This window comes from Pocillopora verrucosa, chromosome 10 (assembly GCF_036669915.1).
Source record: "Pocillopora verrucosa isolate sample1 chromosome 10, ASM3666991v2, whole genome shotgun sequence".
Lineage (NCBI taxonomy): Eukaryota > Metazoa > Cnidaria > Anthozoa > Scleractinia > Pocilloporidae > Pocillopora > Pocillopora verrucosa.
Window position 1 is genome coordinate 10,329,702 of NC_089321.1, and position 19,621 is coordinate 10,349,322.

General features: G+C 40.1%; 1 protein-coding gene across 3 annotated transcripts in view; it reads right to left on the reverse strand.

Moving 5' to 3' along the window:
* LOC131799175 (collagen alpha-2(I) chain-like) overlaps positions 1–19,107 on the reverse strand; it is a 35,259-nt gene extending 16,152 nt beyond the window's left edge. For all 3 annotated transcript variants that reach the window (XR_010718920.1, XR_010718921.1, XM_059116871.2), the window contains exons 1-37: positions 18,920–19,107; positions 17,325–17,671; positions 16,517–16,757; positions 16,074–16,162; positions 15,825–15,863; positions 15,390–15,443; positions 14,294–14,428; positions 13,555–13,611; positions 12,851–12,895; positions 12,530–12,583; positions 12,275–12,328; positions 12,092–12,145; positions 11,510–11,563; positions 10,816–10,869; positions 10,079–10,123; positions 9,924–9,977; positions 9,601–9,645; positions 8,782–8,979; positions 8,170–8,223; positions 7,762–7,806; positions 7,326–7,379; positions 6,517–6,570; positions 6,017–6,070; positions 5,462–5,515; positions 4,991–5,044; positions 4,796–4,840; positions 4,536–4,589; positions 3,802–3,846; positions 3,615–3,668; positions 3,404–3,457; positions 2,833–2,886; positions 2,422–2,475; positions 2,253–2,306; positions 1,561–1,605; positions 1,370–1,414; positions 901–954; positions 261–314 (exon numbers count right to left, since the gene is read on the reverse strand). Coding sequence is in view for 1 of the 3 variants with exons in the window: in XM_059116871.2 (XP_058972854.2) it covers positions 261–314; positions 901–954; positions 1,370–1,414; positions 1,561–1,605; positions 2,253–2,306; positions 2,422–2,475; positions 2,833–2,886; positions 3,404–3,457; positions 3,615–3,668; positions 3,802–3,846; positions 4,536–4,589; positions 4,796–4,840; positions 4,991–5,044; positions 5,462–5,515; positions 6,017–6,070; positions 6,517–6,570; positions 7,326–7,379; positions 7,762–7,806; positions 8,170–8,223; positions 8,782–8,979; positions 9,601–9,645; positions 9,924–9,977; positions 10,079–10,123; positions 10,816–10,869; positions 11,510–11,563; positions 12,092–12,145; positions 12,275–12,328; positions 12,530–12,583; positions 12,851–12,895; positions 13,555–13,611; positions 14,294–14,428; positions 15,390–15,443; positions 15,825–15,863; positions 16,074–16,162; positions 16,517–16,757; positions 17,325–17,671; positions 18,920–18,986 (2,667 nt within the window). In the remaining 2 variants the exon portion in view is untranslated. The remainder of the gene's footprint in view (positions 1–260; positions 315–900; positions 955–1,369; positions 1,415–1,560; positions 1,606–2,252; positions 2,307–2,421; positions 2,476–2,832; positions 2,887–3,403; positions 3,458–3,614; positions 3,669–3,801; positions 3,847–4,535; positions 4,590–4,795; positions 4,841–4,990; positions 5,045–5,461; positions 5,516–6,016; positions 6,071–6,516; positions 6,571–7,325; positions 7,380–7,761; positions 7,807–8,169; positions 8,224–8,781; positions 8,980–9,600; positions 9,646–9,923; positions 9,978–10,078; positions 10,124–10,815; positions 10,870–11,509; positions 11,564–12,091; positions 12,146–12,274; positions 12,329–12,529; positions 12,584–12,850; positions 12,896–13,554; positions 13,612–14,293; positions 14,429–15,389; positions 15,444–15,824; positions 15,864–16,073; positions 16,163–16,516; positions 16,758–17,324; positions 17,672–18,919) is intronic.
* Between the last annotated feature and the right edge of the window lie 514 nt (positions 19,108–19,621).

Genomic DNA, 19,621 nt, shown 5'->3' on the forward strand with positions numbered 1-19,621 from the left:
CCTGTTTGTGAAACACCCTCCAAATGAAACCCTTATTCGTAAAACTGAAAGGAGTTCATTTTCTAAGCTACTAGTTCGCCGGAGAACACAAAATATGATTCTTCACTCTCTGTATGTTTGTCAAATAGTTCTTTGGGTGCTATACAGGCTTACTAGACCCTGACCAGGTAACGCATACTGTGGCAAGGAAGCTGCTGTTTTGCTGTTTTCCATTCTTTTAGTAAACTAAACACAAACACAAAACTGTTTGCTTCACTTACTGGTCTACCATCCGAGCCGCGCATTCCTTTGGCCCCCTTCTTTCCTTTAGGACCCTGTTGGAAAAAAGTTTAAGTCGGCAAGAGATCTACTGCAGCCACCAATTAACATAATATCGTACATTTGTTCTGGGTAGTTTCGTGTGAGATCGCGTAAATTGGGCTGATTTTTGACATGATTCTTCGTCACTGTGACCCCATGTAGCCAACACAGCGGTCAAACTTCTGCATATGTGCGAACAAAAGTAGGGGCTAAGTGGCGTACCTTTAGGGATTTCAGGCTGTCAAAACCAAGTTTTCTTATAAACAAACCACACAAGCGAGTAACTCACGGTGTTTGAAGACCATATAACTTACGTACCGCTCAAAACACAATGGAAAATAAGCAGGGAAACCGTAATTACAAAATCTTTGTGTTAGAATAGTCATAAGATTTCTTCTTCCCTACTATTCTGAATTAGAGGATAATACGAAAAAGTTAATAATTTCATGCTTTCATGACTTCTAAAATAACAAACGATGGCATAGGAATTTTTTGTAGTATTGTGATGCAATTGAGCGTCCTTTATTTCAGTCAGTTACCCGAAAGAGAAACAGTTCCTACATTTCTACATTTTCAAGTCTTTAAAGAATCCGTACTCACAGGAGCCCCTGACAAGCCATTAAATCCATATTCACCGATGCGTCCCGGCATACCCTTCGGCACAAAACAGAATTGGAATTGAATGAAAAGAAGAGTAGATTTCAGTTAAATAGTTAAAAAATGCCAAACAATTACAAAGACACGAAGAAGCAACAATGCAAAAAGGAAAAATACAGGAGACGAAAGAAAAAAGAAAATAAATCGGAAAAAATACCTATTGAATAAAGAACAGGACAACATTCCTTACACAATTATATTTACCGAACAAAATCGAAACAAAAGCAAATAAAATAACAACAAAAAAACACAAATGAAGAATTTTAGAGGTAACATTATTTAAAACCTGTTGTTTCTAAGCATACAAAACTATGTTTAAAATTTGTACATAGGGCTGGCCGATCCCTAACTAAAAAAAAATTGATATTTGTATGTCATGAATCTAGTTTTTGACTGCGCATGCCCTGTTTACCGGAGAACCAGATAGTCCTATTGGTCCAGGAGGTCCACGGGGTCCCTAAGGAATAAACGGAAGACGTATTCAGTTGAAAACAACCAAATTCCTGAGTTACCCAAAGAATGAGAAAAGAACAGGTCCTAGGTGGTACAGCTATATAGAATAAGCTAGCAAGCTGAGTTACAAGTGACTCAAACCAAACGAACCATATCTCCGGCCTTTCCATCTTTGCCGTTGGTTCCGCGGATTCCCTTTGAAATAGAAATAGTATAAAGGTAATGTTTGAATTATCATCAACATTTTATTTTTATTTGGGAGTAATTAAGTTCTAACCGAGAGGCACCATCAGCTTAAAGTATTGCTGAAACCTTTTGACCCTTAAGTGTGATTAACATCTAATTTCTCCTTACAATATCACCACTGAATCACCTTTTAAGGTCACGAGAATAAAGGAATTGATCCTGAACTAAAGAAGTTCTTGATTGTTGAACAAATTCTCCTTGTTAGCTCCTCAGGACATTATAGAGAACATGTGGAGAATATGCATACTGATCTTGGGAGTAAATGGTTAAAGCCACTGATTTCACTTCTTTCAAAGCGATCTTTGATTTCAAATTTGGACTGCGTTGCACTTTGAAGCCCACATAATTCTGTTTCCTCTTAAAGGCTTTAAGTCTACCACAATGCAGCAAATAGCGCTCAAAAGCGTCGGTTAAAATATCACATCAATGAAGGGTTGCTCAAATGAAATACGGTAAGCATACACGCGTTACTATTTTTTTTGTTACTTTTACTGCTTGTGCAGGTCATATTTTCTTTCACATTTGCAAATAAATCCGCTGCTATCAAGACTGTGAATAAGTCTATTCACAAATTTTCCAAAAAAAAAAAACCTCACCTTACGCCCTACGCGGCCGGGATAGCCTGGGGCTCCTTGAGGTCCCGATAGACCCTATAAAAAATGGTATTCACATCATGTATATGACATCCCGCGCACAGTTAAACGCATGCGTAGAAGAGTTTAAAAGTTAGCATTGCAGGGTCCAAACAAGAAGTATGTTAAATACCTTTAATCCAAGACTTCCTCGAAATCCAGGCCCTCCCATCCTACCTCGACGACCCTGTCAAAGAAAACTCAAATTAATTGACGACATTAAGATACACCCCTTGGAGCACTAAGCAAAGTAATTATTACCTTGTTTTGTTGGTAGGATGCATTTTTTGCCGATTTAAGACTAAGGTGTCTTTGGCCCTTTGTAGAAGATTTTGACCATGTAATATATTTTGGAATTTACCTCAAAATGCAGGAAAATGCGATTGCAAGACCCACCTGCCGTTCTAAACTACACATTTGTACCCATTTTAGGGAAACCACTGACTATCCTTTGACGAGTCCGTCAAGGACACACTCTCTTTCCCAACTCCCCTAAAAGATTTTTAAAGAAAGCCTTTTATACAGATGGTCCTTGTCTACTCACACGCCTTCCAGATCTCCCAGGTCTTCCTGTGGCGCCCTTGCGACCACGGTCACCCTTTAAGATGGCGAAAAGAAGGCATTGAATACCAATAGAATAAAAACACACCCCTTCATCACCCTCTTGAGTTAAAAGCTATCAAATAGATATCCTCCTAGCTTAAAAAATAAACATCTAACTAATGTCTCTTGATACAGACTCCTCAAAACAGTTTCTTACATTATTTCAACGTCCCCTTACGGACGACCTTTTCGCTACAGACTGCTAAGACTGACTAAAAACTCCTCAGTAGACTCTGAGGAAGATTTCCTTTTGCGTATTTGAAACCTCAGGCAACGTCAACGTCAACGTCAATAAACCTTTTCGAACTTTCCTCACCCGGACGATTAGAATGAAGGTCAGTAATTAGTTTTGTCACGAGAGTGCAACAGTGCAACAGATAAAAAAAGAAAAAATCTAAGTGCCAAGAGGAATCGAACCCCAGGCCTTCGGATTTCGCGCTCGACCATTATGTAAATATGGTGATAAATGATATCCAACATATTTTATAATCACATATCTACAATGTCTGCACCTTTACTCCTCGAGGTCCTGTGCGTCCATTGGCACCAGGGCGTCCATCCACACCCTGTTTACAAATAATATCGTGGTATTAAATCGCTTCTGAAATACTGTTCACAAATGTGTAATCACACGACAAATATCCCGTTTGCTACTTTAAAATACATTTCACATAAACTGTTTACATTTTCACAAAAAAATAAACTTAAATTCTCAAGTCCTACCCGCTCTCCTCTTGCACCGTTAAAGCCTCGCATTCCCATCATTCCACGAGAGCCCTACATAAAACAAAACAACGGACATTGATGCATACCGAACGCAAACGCTACTTTGACTCAAAATCCAACATTTCTGCCGTCGGTAGAAGAACGTAAAATTCTATCGATCCTTTTTCTATTTCATTTTGCTTACTTCTCTTCCAGGTCTTCCCGGACGACCGTCATCGCCAGGCATTCCCTAAATTTCACAGAAAGTCAAAGAAAAGAGTTAAAGCCTTGATACAACCACCCAATACGATTTTTGGAGACTTTCAATACGTCTACAAGCATTGTAAAAGAAGCAAAGTGTACCCAGAACTTTCCTGCGTTAGAAAGAAATAGGGCTAACAAAAACCACACCTCTCAGCCTTTGAACTCAGTACGGCGTCATGATTTTACTCTTACTCTTGATTCTTACTCCATTTTGTTATCAATTTATCTTTTTTATCGAGGCAGCAAAGCAAAATAATAGGGACAGAGGGAAGGCTGTACTCGAGCCAGGTGGCCCCATTCTGCCGCAACTCATCCCAGTGTCTGTAGCATAACGTGACTGGGAGTATTGCGTATTGCTACTCCCCTGGATAGGATGCCAGTTCATCGCGATGTTGTCATAGACATTTCACCAGGATTCCCTAACAGTGCGAGAGGAAGTCTGTTTTCCAAGACATCCTCATGAAGTTTAATCTTCCGCTTAGTGTTTGACGATAAATAACAATTCAAAAAAAAGGAAAGGGTCTTTCTTGAGCAAAAATTCATGAAGAGAATGTCAATCTGTTTGCGAATAACACTAAACATAACTTAGGAGGAACCGATATATCTCGGCCAACACTCTGACTGCCTGTCGGGTTCCCCCAGTATCACTTGATGGTAGCAAAAAGTACTCCTCACCGGCTTTCCTGATTCTCCATCGCGTCCTGCTTTTCCCCTCGGTCCACGAGCTCCCTGTTTAGGAACAAAGCGCAGCGTCGAAAATGAATTATGCTTCAAGGTAAACAAAGGACAAAGGCCCTAGAAGTCTGCGAGACGGACTAGAAGACACGCACGAAGGTAACGATTATTTACTTAAAATATCTTACTGTGAGAGCGATTTTTTTGCAAAGCTAAAGCAAGCCATCTGTTATTTAGCTATCGTCTATAACGTTACGTACCTGTATTCCCCTTGGTCCTGGCTGCCCAAGATCCCCAGGTTCTCCCTAAATAAAACAAGCAAACAAACAAACAACAATAGAAATGAAACAGAAAATGATTTGACCTATAATTTAAATTTTCATTACAGTTCCCTGAGTAAAACTGATAAAATACTGATTGTTAAGGGAGGCATGTATTTCGTCTGTGATTCTTACCACGTCTCCCTTAACTCCTGGAGTTCCGGGCATCCCTGGAATACCAGAATCGCCCTGCGATGAGATAAAGAGCAGTATCACTTTGTGATTTTAAAAGTACTAAAAAAAATTAAAAGATTTTAGTCAGTTCAGTTGATTTTGCAGTTCCTTTAATCTTCGTCAGTCGGTAGGTTTTTTTTTTAATAGTCAGAAATTGTGAAAATAACCCTTCAACCCCTGACAGTATCACTACTGAATCAAATTTTTATGTAATACCAATATAGGAAAAGATCACCAATGATTGTTCAATAAATTTTTGTGGTCAATAACATGGGAGACATGTAGAGAACAGGTTGGAGATTATGCATACTGATGTTGAGTTGTAAAGGATTGAGATACGCATGTTCGAGTTTGGACTCGCTCATCGGTAGTAATTTTGTAATTTTAAATTTACAAATATGATATTTTAGACCAGAATTCATCACCGCTCACCTTGTTTCCGTTTCTTCCGGCTGCACCTGGGTATCCGACAGCTCCTCTTTTACCCTGAGGAAGATTATGTAACCATTACATAAATCAAGAGACCGACAGACATAAGACGGACGGACAGAAAGACAAAATTAACGGCTGCTTTTGCAGTGGCGGATCCAGTGGAAGGGACCGTAGTGTCCGGATCCCTTCCCATCAGACCTATAGGGGTTTTATTTCGGTATCTTTTGTCTCACTCCAAAGCTTTTTCACCAACAAGGTCGTATGTTTCTACACAATTTGAATGATATAAAAGTTACTTATCTAGCGATATTTCTTGAATTATTCGGGTTTGAAGATTGTCAAAACCGTCGAAACCTTAAATTTCTGGATACCGTCTTTCTGATCCTTTAGTCAAGTAATTATTTCAGTTCGACCGAGATTTTTAACTGAATATGGACCTCGGTTTCAGTTTATCCCATTTTATATATTTATTTATCTTTTCATTCATTCCTTTTGGCGACTTTATGGCATTTGTTCCATCAATATACCCAGTCATACGCGGTTACGAAATCTTACCATTCCCCCAGGCTCCCCAGCTGTTCCAACCGGCCCCGGAGCTCCTTGACTGCCCTGGCAAGAAACAAAGCAAACGAATTGATGACACGGACTAAATGTTTCAGGAAATTTTTTCATTAACGGTTTAAAATACCAACTGTCAATTTTAAAAAGGGAAGTCATACAAGGAAAGAAGTTAAGAATTGTTAATTTTCACAACACGAAACTGATGAGAATCTCAATAAGGTGATGGCTTTTACTGCTAATGGTTAAAATTCTGACCAATTTACGGCTAACGGTGAATACCTTTTCATTGTCATCACCAGAAATGTTTTTTATGATTAACATTTTTTACGAGTAACAGTTAAGATTTGTCAATTTTCACGCTAAACGGCTAATTTTTTTGGCTGTTTTACGGTTATTGGTTAACCGCGTGTAGACCCTCTTAGATATCTCAACCCATGCAAAGATATTCTGTGTGGAGCCTATGAGACACAGACATTAAAATATACACTACTTACTCGTTTCCCCGCGATGCCATGGGGCCCAGGTCTTCCCATCTGTCCTTTCCTACCCTTTGGAAAATAATAATATCAGTTCTCACAATTCAGTTACTTTATAAAACCACAGTGATGGACAAAAGTGCCAGTTAGTCCAGGGTTGAGGTAAGGAGGTTGAAACAATTTAAAAAGACCCTCCTAGATCCTAATATTAGTCATCATTAGTAAGGATTACCGAGATCTGGGGTGGGTTTAGAGAGGGTAATGTTTTCCACTTCTCCCTAGAACCTTATCAAACCCGCTCCCTTCCATCTTGATCCCATCTTTCGAAGGGGTAAGGTGTGATCACCGGAAGAATCTTTGTTCCTATGGACGTTTTACTTTCCCTTGTTCGCATATATTTTTGTGCCATTTTCCAAAAACTAGAACGAATGATGCTCATTCTGATGTTATATTCCCAACGAAAAAGTCGTCTTGAACAAAGATAGTATTTTACTCGAACAAAAAGTAAAACAGATAGTATTAAAAGCGAATTCAGGCCACCACCCTCACTGACCAATAGCAATACGATCGTAAAGCCGACAGGACACTTTCGGTCCCATACTGAGCGGCTAAAGAAACTGTAGGCATGCATATGAAAGTGGTAAATTCCGACAGAGTTGCCCTGGACACCAACGTGGCATCCAATCAAAGGTTTGGTCACTGCTGAGATTGGCCTCCGTGATGTCATGCGAAAACGATCTACTCGTCAGGGATGACATGGAATATTAGGATTTGAATAGATAACTTCTATTAGCAAAATGAAAATACATATTCACGCAAATTCCCACCTGATCACCTTTTGATCCAGTTGCTCCTCTTAAGCCAGGAAATCCAGATTTACCCTGATTGGAAACACGACAATAAAATGATGGAAGACCCCGTCATTTACAGAGTGCGTTTTGATTGCCTGCTCAAGATTAAGGCCAAGGTTATCGCAACGGCCAATCTGAACCATAGAAAAATATCACAAGGAATCACTAAGAATTAAATCCAAGTAAAAAGTATGTGAACAGCGTTTGGCGCCAGAGAAAATGAGTGACTACATAGTAATTGGTTACAATTTTGCATCTGATTGGTTGTTGGAGCGGCTCGCATTTTTTAGTCGATCATCGAGCCACGTAAATCAAAACCAATGCAATTCTGGATAAAATTCGACATTCAATTGGAAATTGCACAATCATAGCAATATTGATGCTTAAAAATGCAAGTGCGATAGATACTTACCCTGTCCCCAGGCTCACCATCATGCCCTGGCTGCCCAGGAATACCCTTGAATAAAAGGAAAGTAGATATCAAATCTTTTAGACGGTAAAATACAGCAATGCTCAAGTAACTAACTTGATCTCTTCTCCTCATTAGACGTAAAACTTCCGTCAAGGGAATTTTGCATCTTGAACACACAACCTTCTCTTTCTCCCCAATTTTTTCTAATAGCAAGTACACCTATTTTGGATCGTTGAGTGGAAATAAACTTCATTTGATCTTCTTTTTATCGATTGCTGCTGGCGCGTTGAGAAATTTGGAGGGAAAAGAACATTGTTTATCCATGAATCTAAGCAGCACGCAGATGTCACCAAATTAACGTTCTGATTTCTGAGCAACTTGAAGATTTTACAAAAGTATTTTACTTACATCTATTCCTGGAGAGCCTTGTGTCCCTTGAGGCCCCATTAGGCCCATTGAGCCCTAGAAAAAAGGGGTAGAGATTGTTAGGCCCTTTTGGTAACCCTCAGTTAAGCACACAAGCTTAACAGGTCTCTTCCAAAAGGTGTGATAGAATATCACTGTTACTAACTAATAAACTACACAAGAACTTTATACCAACACACAAATTGGCAAACAGTGTGTCACCTCTTCAGGACAATTTCGGACAGGATTGCATATAGCTGACAATTTTCTCTTCATTTTTCTTGATCTAAACATCTATTTTTCTATATAATCGCATCTGTTCAACTTAAAGCATTCTTCACGAGTAAGGTTCACGTGCACTGTGAAAGTTTAGATTGATAAAATAACGTGTTTCATGTAAAGGAGGGATTTATCAAGATAGGGGCTTTGGTTGAACGATTTCTGTGTTCAAACTCCCCCTCCCCCCCACCACTGCTTCAAAAATTTCTAGATCCGTTCTACAGTTTTCACGATTCCTTCGCTCCAAAATACTTCACACAAAATATAAGATTCTTATAAGAAAATCTAGAGTTAAATTCGTCCTTAAGAACAGGGCCTTACTAACGAATCACCTACCATGTTACCCTTGGGCCCAGGTTCTCCCTCCTCACCTGGGAGGCCGGGGTTCCCTGGATCTCCGACTCGTCCTTCCTCTCCCTCTGGACCAGGCTCTCCGTTGGTACCTCTAGATCCTGGACGCCCCTGGGGTCCATTATTCCCTTTAGGCCCGGGAACCCCTCCTAAGCCTGGTTCACCCATCTCCCCAGGTGCGCCCTGCAGCAATAAAAGCACGTTTACACTTTACTCCTAAATGGAGGTAAATACATTATCTTTTCTTCCATCTTAATTGGCCCTCTTCCCCTCGTTTCAAGCTGAAATTTCTTGGTCGCGATCAAGGCAGAAAGCTTTAATCATCAGTAAATAAGGAAATATATAAACATTCATTTGGAGTTAGTTCCACATGTATAAGCTAAGAACATTTTAACTGGCCTTAACTAAAAGCCTAAAGCCAACTTCTTTGAACATTAATTTAACATTCATCATAAAAACCCTTTTTTAGCAACACGACACCGTACTAGCCTCCATAGCTGCATAGCGCTGTGTGCGCCTTTACGTTAGGACCGGCGAAGTTGTAGGATATATATCGCTATCTTTCGTCCCAAGCCTCCGCGGCTTCGCCGTTCGTTTTCACAGTTTTTGTTTTCCCTCGCCTGACGCTTCAAAGCGCAAATAAAACTGCCAGCTAAAAAGCCTACACAACACAACTGTTGATGATTCCCTCCTGCTTTACCCTGACGTTCAGCCTCGATTGTCTACTCTTTAATAACAAGCAAACAAACACAAAGGACAAACAGCTAGAAAATTATTTCATCATTATTTTCATTTATTTCATACCGGAGAACCCTCTCGACCAGACTTCCCACGAGAACCGACTTTGCCCTATGATAAAAAAAAACAAACAAACACGCATCAAGCTTGAATGGGAACTTTATGGTATAGGCAAAAAATCAGCAACTTCAAAAAGAAAGATAATAGGCTGCATGAGAAATATAACAGACTGGATATCAAAATTATTTACCTACATTACAACAAACAAACATGTACAGTAAAGATAACTGCAGGTCCATTGATTGTCTAAACTGTAGCATGAGTAAATAATAATTTATTTCGTTTACACAGCCGAATCTTCCATTTTTCCCTAATTTTATTTGGCTTACCTGTCGGCCCACTGCTCCTGGGATGCCAGGCCTTCCTTGTGGACCTTGCATACCCTGGACACAAAGACACCCAATGAATTTAGAGAAACGTAAACTTGACATCACATGTAAGAGGGAACACGTTTTCTACATAATACGGCCTGTATATAACTTACGGATCTTCCATCACGACCAGAACTTCCTGGTTTGCCTGTGTCTCCCTAAAAAACACAGAGCGAAGAAATTCAAGGAAAGAATATACACAATGGCACAGCTATGTCCATTTATAATATACTGCGTAAAACGCAGAAAAAGACTAAGTGTATTTTTAAACGCAAGAGGTACATCTGCCGTAACTGATGCATTCTTCCGACAAAGGAGATGAGTTGACAATCGCACATTGTTGTGATTATAAATTGTTCAATATGTCAAACAAGTTAATTAATTCAGTTACAAGTTAAGCAAAGTGTTGCGGTTTTCTTTGCTAGAAAAACCACAAGAATTAACAAGTTGACACGGAGTACATTTGGAAATAAAAGACAACGATGCAAGGACTGACAACATGGAAAAGACACTTGCAAACGCTCTGCAACATATAACACGAAGGACTAAAAGTAGTCGGAATTGAAGCGTCAGCGGTGTCGAACTTGAGAAGCTTAAAACACGAAAGACGAAATCAACGGTCGACTTCTACAAATTGTCCAAGAGAAAGCAAAATTATGCAGGAAAATCTGACATAATGTGAATTGCGGTTAGCGAAAAGAATGCGAAAACAATAGATAAGAATGGACCACAATCGCAACAAAGAACGCAGGACAAATAGCTAGCTGGAATGCGGCGACAGCACAAATACCTTCGTTTAGTTGCCAGCGGAAGTAGCTCATCCACGCACACTGTTGAAACATTATCATACCTGTGCACCCTGCCTTCCTTGGCCTCCTGGTTCTCCTGCAGGTCCTTGTTCTCCCTAAGAGTTGTCACCTCAATTTAGTCTTTATTTTCTTTTTATTAAAGATAAACCTTGATTTTCATCGTACACACAATCACGAAAGACACAATAGCTTTGAGTTTAGAGCGCAGAATTCCGCAATGAAATGTCAAGGTTCTTGCCCTAACTGGTTCATTTGTGAGGCTATCGAGTACACCCTCTACCCTCACAGAGCCTCTCTTAACCCGAGGTTACACAGCGGTCTTAGCAAACTTTTAGGGAGGGAAAGCAGGGTGGGGGTTGGGGTTGGTACTTAGAATGGACTACCAAAAGGAAAAGCACTGCTTACGATACCACTCGCTCGAAGAAGCCTGGGTAAGCTCTGATTTCAACAGCTCTATCAGTCGAGAAAGAGTTTCATGGTTAAGAGTTGTTCGACTTGATATAATATTTTAGGAGACCAATGTCGGAGAAACTAGCGATAACCAGTGAGGAACACTTTATCACATCAAGATTGCAATATGCTAATGTCTACCATTTCTCCCAAAAAACTTAAGTATTAAATAAGGGGGAAAACAGGAGGTGTAATTATTTTGGCCGTTTTTCCTTGAACATGTTGATAATGTTTAATCACGATGTGTTGACGAACGCTTTTTTACAACACAACACAACTGCATACCCTATCTCCCTTGACACCTTGCAATCCTGGCAGACCAGACGCTCCACGAGGACCCTAAAGAAAAAAAGTAAACTTTTCAAGACCAGTCACCATGACTGATGCTCAGCCAAAAAATTCTTACATGGAAAAATAAATGAGCACTAAAATACTATGAAGACAAAAACTGCGCGTTTTGGCCACCGCGCAGCGTTTCGCATTTCCACAAAATTAGATTGGTTTGGTTAGACAGAAAAACCAAAAAGGCGCGATAATAAAGAACCAAGGCCCTATAACAGCAAAAAAAAGGAAAGGAGATTGCAAAACAACAAACCCTCCGTATGCGCAAACCTTCACCTGTTTATTTAAACCCTCACAGTGTTACCTTTTCCTCTTTCGGCTCTTACAGCAAAGTAAATCCCAAGAAAAACAGAAAAACCTAGTGTAAACCCTGTGAAATCCGGAGTTCCAGCCATCAGGTTTACCTTTCCTCAATGGTGACATCGGTGAGCACGCTATTACCTCGATATCAGTTGTCTTGTTATCGTGCGCATCATTTAACCCCAAAGTTAGAATTACAGTCACACGTGACAAAGAATAACTCACCGATGCGCCTGACGGACCTGGCTCTCCAACATCCCCAGGGCGACCTGGACTTCCCTTAAAAGAAGAGGATAAACTTCAATTTCAGTTACCGTTGAGGCCAAGAGCACTAACGAGAATTCCTCTAGATTAGGAAGTAGGGAGCAAAAAGGTTAGAAAATAACCAAAACGAATAAAGGACCATACGTCTTCTCCATGGCGTCCTCTTTGACCAGGGGGACCGTTAAGTCCAGGTGGTCCCTACGGGTGATAAAGATAAAATATATATTAATTTATGTCACTGATTATCAATTAGACTCTATGTGGATATAACAACGCGGCCAGCTCTGTTCATTCATTAATTGATTAATGATTGACCAACCGGCTGACTGACTGATGGACCGTTTGACTAACTTACTAGTTTACTTATTTGTTTTTTAGGCGAATAACAGATATACCTACCGGTGTGCCTGGGCTTCCATCTAAGCCCGGTGGCCCCGGTTTTCCGTGTTCCCCCTAAAAGAGATCTTCAGATGATAAATCTGAACAAAAAATCTAATCTGCTAAGTAAAACTAAATAATTTTTTTATTTATTTTGCCAGGCGTATGTTAGTCTCCCTCACAGGCTTTTATTTTTTTGGTAGTTTCTCTTAAACAACAAAAGAATGCATCGAGATAAAATTGCTGCTACCAAAGGAGACTATAATAATGTTCACATTTTGAATTAAATGCACAAACATGAACTTAAAAATCAGATAAAGAAGCTAAAAAGCTTGCACATACATCAACCCCTCTCCTTCCAGGAACGCCCACTGAGCCAGCCTCACCCTAAAAATTATATAATTTATAAAATTGTTAACAGAAAGAAACAAGTAAATATTTAAAAATCAGATAAACTACGTTACGAGGCTACTTAGTCATTTCTAAAAGCATGGCAGAGCGTAACTTTTGGTGCAATTTCAAAATGAGTATCGAAAGTAATGGGGCATTAAATTGGTTTTACATTGCTTCGCTCTATGATTGGTCAGTAAGGATCGTGCCACCATCTCAACCAATCTAATGCAAAACTAAAACCACTCGCAACTATGACTTCCGCGCTTTCCCGCGCTTAAAGTCTTTCTCATGTCTTGGAGATCTCAATGGCCTCTTGCAATATTCTCCTCTGTTTTGATTGGCCACCAACTCAGTTTTATCCAATAGGCCATTTTACAGTTGTGTACTTACTTAGTTGCCAAGCCTTTGAATTGGAGTGAGGCTGAAGGTGACCTTGTTGTGATAGAGACCAGTATCTAGTTAGCATGATAACAAAGTAATTTGCATTTGAAAAGCAGAAAGGTTTGTATCATAACAAGGTCACCCTTAGCCTCATTCCTGTTCAAAGGCTTGGCAACCAAGCACACAACTGTAAAATGGACTATTCGGTTACAAATACTCTGAACCGCAAGAAAACTCAAAATAACAGCGACGATTTGTGACATTAGACATACCGGGTCACCACGGTTCCCTCTAACTTCCCTATACCCAACACTTGGTCCTTTGCTGCCCTACAAGATAACAGAACAAGGTCACAAAATTCCATTTCAATAAAATAACAATTAATTAGGGTGACATTGATCTAAAGGCTTGAATGAAATTGAGCGAGGCGTTTGAACAGTTTGATTTGTCACAAGCCTGGAACAAACGTAGAGAAATGGACTCCATCCATGAGGAAAGTTTTTGGTAGGATCAGATGCCAAAATCGAGACCCAGCTTTTTTGTGGAATGACCTCACCAAACTGTGAAAAGATTTCACCGGAAACGAAGTGTCCTTGGATCTCTTCTGTAACACACAAATAAGCCTATTGCCCTCGCTCTTGAGGGAAATTTAAACTGTTTTCATTGTACAAATTGTGGTGTTTCACAAGGATTAACAGCTCTGAGAAGAGCCGTAACTGCACACGCGTACAATTCGCGATGACTTTTTACGTGTCTTTGATATAACCAGTCATCTGCTGACACTCTGCCCTTCTGCATAATGAATGGCAAAGCGTTCACCATTCTCAATCCAAAATCGCATTTTCTTGTCAGTAAAGGCCTACAGTGTTCATACACTAAACAAATTAATACGTGGTTGCGTGTAGATAAGGAATTTATCTTCTCAAGACCAAACAGAGGCCACGATTACGGAGGTTACACAACAACAGACGTGACTGAAAGGTAAAGAAGGCATTTGATTAGTTACTTAACTATAAATATTGGTGGTAGTTGCTCTACGGGTCCACCGTTCGTGATATTGTTAATAATCGGCCCTGGAAGGCCAGGAGGACCGGGAGGGCCTTGAGATCCAGGAGGCCCCTCAGGTCCTTGCGGTCCGGATATTCCCTAGAGAAACAGAAACACTAATTAATGGTAACAAGAATTAATGAATTTGGGGTCAGTTTTTTTCTCCAGAATGAAAAACCCACCGGAAAATAGAAAAATAAATAAACAATTTATCTTTTCGCGTGAGCTGCAATAAAAGAGATCGCAGAGAAGAATCCTGACTTCTCGTCAACGCCATTATCTTTTCAGGCCTCTTTTCTGCCATTGCTTTACTTGCAGTTGACCTGCTCGAATCATTCATCCATTCGTAGTTTTCTTTTCTAAGAAAACATTTATTTGTAACTGAGCGTAAATCTTGAATACCGAGATAGATTGGAATAGTGCAAGTTGAAACGTTTCGCATTTGTTTCGTATCGGCATATGGACCACTAACAATGGAGTTTACGCCTAAAAATACCCTTAGCTAACCATTTTACCGCCCGTAATAACTAGATATAGATGAGGGACAGTTAAAAAATGATGACCCCTGTTATGAGTAATTGTTGTAAATAAAAGCTTTTAGAAATCTCCAGACTGTTGAGTCATGCTGACTTGCACAACATAGAACTTTCCAGAACATTTCATCAAGTCACGCATTTTATTATGTAATACTTCTAAAACAGTTCTTATGTAAGCTTATGGAATGTTCCAGAACACCTTGCGAATATATATACGTAGAGACTTGAGTTGTTGTTGCCGGAGCGACGACTGTTTTTAAAGCTGTACCGAGAGAGAGTTACTGTGGATAATAGCTCATTTCAAGGAACTTTGGAGACAGCAGTGAGATTGTGTCAGTGTTGAGCTAGGATATAGACTGTCGTGGACTTAATTAAGTTGATTAACGTATTTTACTGTTTTTAGGGGGGCTACTCCTTGTTAAGAACATTACTCGCTGTTTAATAAAGTAGATGAGTTCGTGGTATTGTAGAGTTTTTCTGTTGGTTAGATTATACCGTAACACCACGAGCCAGTTGATTCTCACCTGAGAACCTCGAAAGCCTTGAGGTCCGGAGGGCCCGGGCGGACCCTGATCTCCCTGAAAAAACAAATATAAAAGATGGTTTAGAACCAACAAATAGGGAATTTATGACTAAAAAAGATTTCAATTGAGGGCCGGAATTAATGCAGTTTTGCATTATCCTAGATTTTCAACAATATAAGGCTGGATATATAAAAAATAGTTTCACCTCACCTGTCTTCGTCTGGTCGAATGCTATGAAAATTATGAGTGATAAAAATCCTGGCATGTAGTTGGTGTAGGACCCCCACCATCCCCCCCTACTCGCCCTCTCCCCCTTCGCGTCCATCGGTGATCAAAAAAATTTGCTTCTGAATCTCAAGAAAAAAAAGAATGCGTTGCAAATCTTTTAAAGAGGCGACCGTGACCGAGAAGATTCTATATGACAAAGACACACACCTTGTCTCCTTTTTCTCCTGGATCACCGGGCGGGCCAACCTACAAAAAGGAAATCATTTCGAAAATTGTTAAAACATTTATCATGAAAACTTCGAGATAAGAATGTCTCGGAGCATTCACAATGGTAATTGAACTGATTGGAGTGTAATTTGGTCTGAAATCACACTCCCTCAAAAAAAACAAAAAAAAAAACACCAGTAGCGAAATTCATACTTTATCTGAATTTCCCAACAACTCGAGATCACTTACTCGTCGTGGTGGAAGAATCTGTTGTGGCTGAGGGAAAGGAGGGACAGGAGTCACCAGAGGAGTCGTTGTCGGCAGCGAAGTCGTTGACACTGTTTGTTCATGATAAAGATAAAATTCTGAAATCGACTGTGTCTGGTCTAACGTGGCCTAACTTAGATTTACTTGACTTATTGCATTCCTCTCTACGAACAGTCACCTTTACTCTTTGATTACTAAGACTGACCAGCATCTAATTTCTCCTCAAATGACACCCCTAGTCACACATTAAGTTCACAAGAGTAAAAGATAGGATCACCTTATCATCACCTTAGGAAATGTAAGAAAAACAGTATCAAGAATGTGCATACTGATGTTAGGGTGATTTCACGCCAGGCTTCCAAATAATAAGATCGTTCCATGACATCAGCCTGATTTTAGATTCCTAAGGGAATATCAAAACTTACAAGGGCAAAGAGTTTCACTGACTTCCTTCACTTTGGAATCTAGCTGAGAGAAATCGTCCACTTGAAGTACTTCTTGGGCGTTTGAAGCATAATTCCACGGCTCTATAACATCGACTTGGCCAATACCCAATACAATGACGTAGACGCCCCTGTCCTTTAACTCTGTTGAGGCGTCAATGGGACCAGCCTCATCCGGCGAAGTTATTGCGGTTTGTTTTCCGTTTGTGATGAGAAGTACCACCTGAAGAGGCAAGATACATACAGTTGTATTTCCATGTTTGGCCGATTTTAAAAAGCGACTTTCTGAACTCGAGCCAACTGGCCCATCCAGCCAGAGCATATCCCAGTTTCCTTAGCATGAAGCGACCAGGAGTATAACTAACCCCCTGTCCCCTCCCCTGGGTGGGATACATCACAAGGTAACCTCCCAGCATTCATCAGGCTTCCCTGACAATTCGCCGGTACCCATTTATAATCCTAGGTAGAGAGAGGCACTGTGAGATTAAAGTGACTTGCCCAAGAACACAGCACAATGACACAGCCAGGTCTCGAACCAGGACCTCTCGACCCAGACTCGACCCAGAGCTCAGTGCACTCTGCATCTCCATAACATGTTTAGGATGGGGCACCAAAGACCCTCCTACCCCTCCCCTCCCCCCTTTACTATCTATCACATGAAAAGTCTTCAAAATATTCAAATAACAAATTCAAATACGAACATTCTAGCTTAGGGGATTATATTTGAATTCTTCACAGTTCCTGGCTATTGCCGTGACAAAAAACCTAATAAAAGTTCGCAGCAACCTACCTTTTTAACATCCGGCCTCATTCCAAATTCTTCCTGGAAGACTTGTTCATTAACTTCACGAAGTCCTCTGTTGATGAACCTAGGTGCGCCAGAGGGCGGCTTTCCTATCGACGTAATCTTTCCAAAGACGTTATCTTCTTTGAAAGTTGCAGGATCAAACTCTTCAAAATCGAGAACTTTTTCACCTTGGTCTCCAAATTTGACCAAAGCAATGTGGGAGCCTTCAGGACCGACGTTGATGTTCTTTGACACATCGACAACGAATTTGAGCAGAGTGCCCCAGTCGTCACCAACACTTCCTGAGGCATCTGCCACAAAAGCCAAGTCAATTTTACAGTTCGGGTCCTCTGTGGAAATTTGAAGGAAAAAGAGAACGTTATATGGTTTGCATCGCCAGTGTATCACTGGAGAGCATTAGTTTGGTAAGGTCGAGGAAAGCCTGGAGCTTAGAGGCGGAAGAATTCGCAAAGAAGCATACTTTTTCATGCAAAAGCACCTCGAGGTATGTCTCGATCATAACGATCCACCGTGATGACATCAAAACCTGATCGGAATCCTGAGCACTCGCTCGCCAGAAAAAAAAAATACTATCAAAGCCGTCACAGTTGATCCTTTATTTATTCTTGTTTTTCCGAATATTTCGCGTACTTTTCCCCAGGTTTTCCAGTCTTCCACCCCTTTACAAAAATTAACTATCCAAATCGCAATTTACTTGGAACAGCGGACGAAAATGCCCCCTTCTCTAATATCTTGTGCTAAATATGATTCAATACTTAATTGTTCGTCTTTTCCCCTTGCATTCGATTTCCGACAGGTCTAGTTTACGATTTTGGATTGAAATGTTCTTAACTAGAACGTTTGTCAATTGATTTTTGTTTATTGTGAGCGTCTAAGCAGTAAGCCGAGTCAAAGTGCTCTTTTCTGGGATGTCGCGTAACAATTGCGTGACATCCCGTTAACGAAAGTCAAAGCTGTTAGAAAATGCGTGACCATTTCGCAACATGTCATGTTGTCACTGAGTATAGAAACAGATTTACAGGAAAGTCCTTAGTTTAGTTCAAGAACGTGAATGCTGCTTTGAAGTGGAGACGAACAACTGCTATTCTTTCCGTGCTTTATAAAATATTACAATTTCCCCGCTTCGTTGTTTCAACTCCCTCAGAGTCAGATGAAAGGAGCTTTGTGAAAAGAAAGCAACTGTTTAAAGGCAAGAGCGTTCAAGATCCACTGGGCTAATGTAAAATAAAAATAAAAAACAATATAAGCGTTTCAAAGACAAGGAAAGGGTATGTTTGAAAACTGTGAATTAAGCTACAGGAAGTGGTCTCAGATCGAACAATTTTTCCTTGAGATTTCATGACATTAAACCGCAGAAATTATTTCGTGTAATATTAGGTATCAGATGTGATCAAACGATTTCATTGCTACGTGTTCAGTAAACCAATGGATTTTCTTCCAATAATCGCGATGAAACCATCAAATCGTTCGACGCGAAAAAGGGACAACAAGTCATAATACTTTTATGATCACGCAACGATCACTGTTAATGATAATAAACAAAACCAGGCACTGTGTTCTATGCTGAATGTACTCACGCGCTGGAATCCTCGTCCCTTGCAACAAAAGAAAAAGAACAACACTCCAAATTAAGTTCGTCTGCATGTTGATGAGTGTTTACTCAACTTGGAAGGGAAGCTATGATAAAGCCAGATCTTACAGATCACTCGAAAGGCCAGCCATTTTGCGAGGATCTGAAGCACGCATGGAGGCTTCAGATAACGTCAATAGGTCTTTGTGGAAAGGAAGTCATGTAACTCGAAACCGTCTACTCACAACAGACACATTCTTTATTCATTCATTATCAGCGATCCATTCAACACTCATTCGTAATATTTACACTGCTTTTGAACTAAGCTCTCCGTTCTCACTTATAAAAAAAAAATTGATGAGACAGTGAAATTTAATCTATTGGACATGGATCCAAGAAAATCAAATCTTCGAAAGGATGGTTTCAATGCCCTTCTAAGGTGTAAATTTCTGTAGTCACAACAAGAAGCTGACACATACATCAAGTATTTTTGAAAACACTTCTTCTTTGATGTCCCTCTAGTGATTTCCCTAAAATTTCATTAATTCAGCCATATGAAGCTTCATTTCTCTTCACCTAAGCTTTTCCCACCAATATTTGTGGTTGGTTAACTACAACACGAGCAAAGAAATTATGAACACCATGACGTGACCAAGATATCGGGTCACCGCTGACCTTCTATGACATCATGGGGAGCAGGAGGTAGATT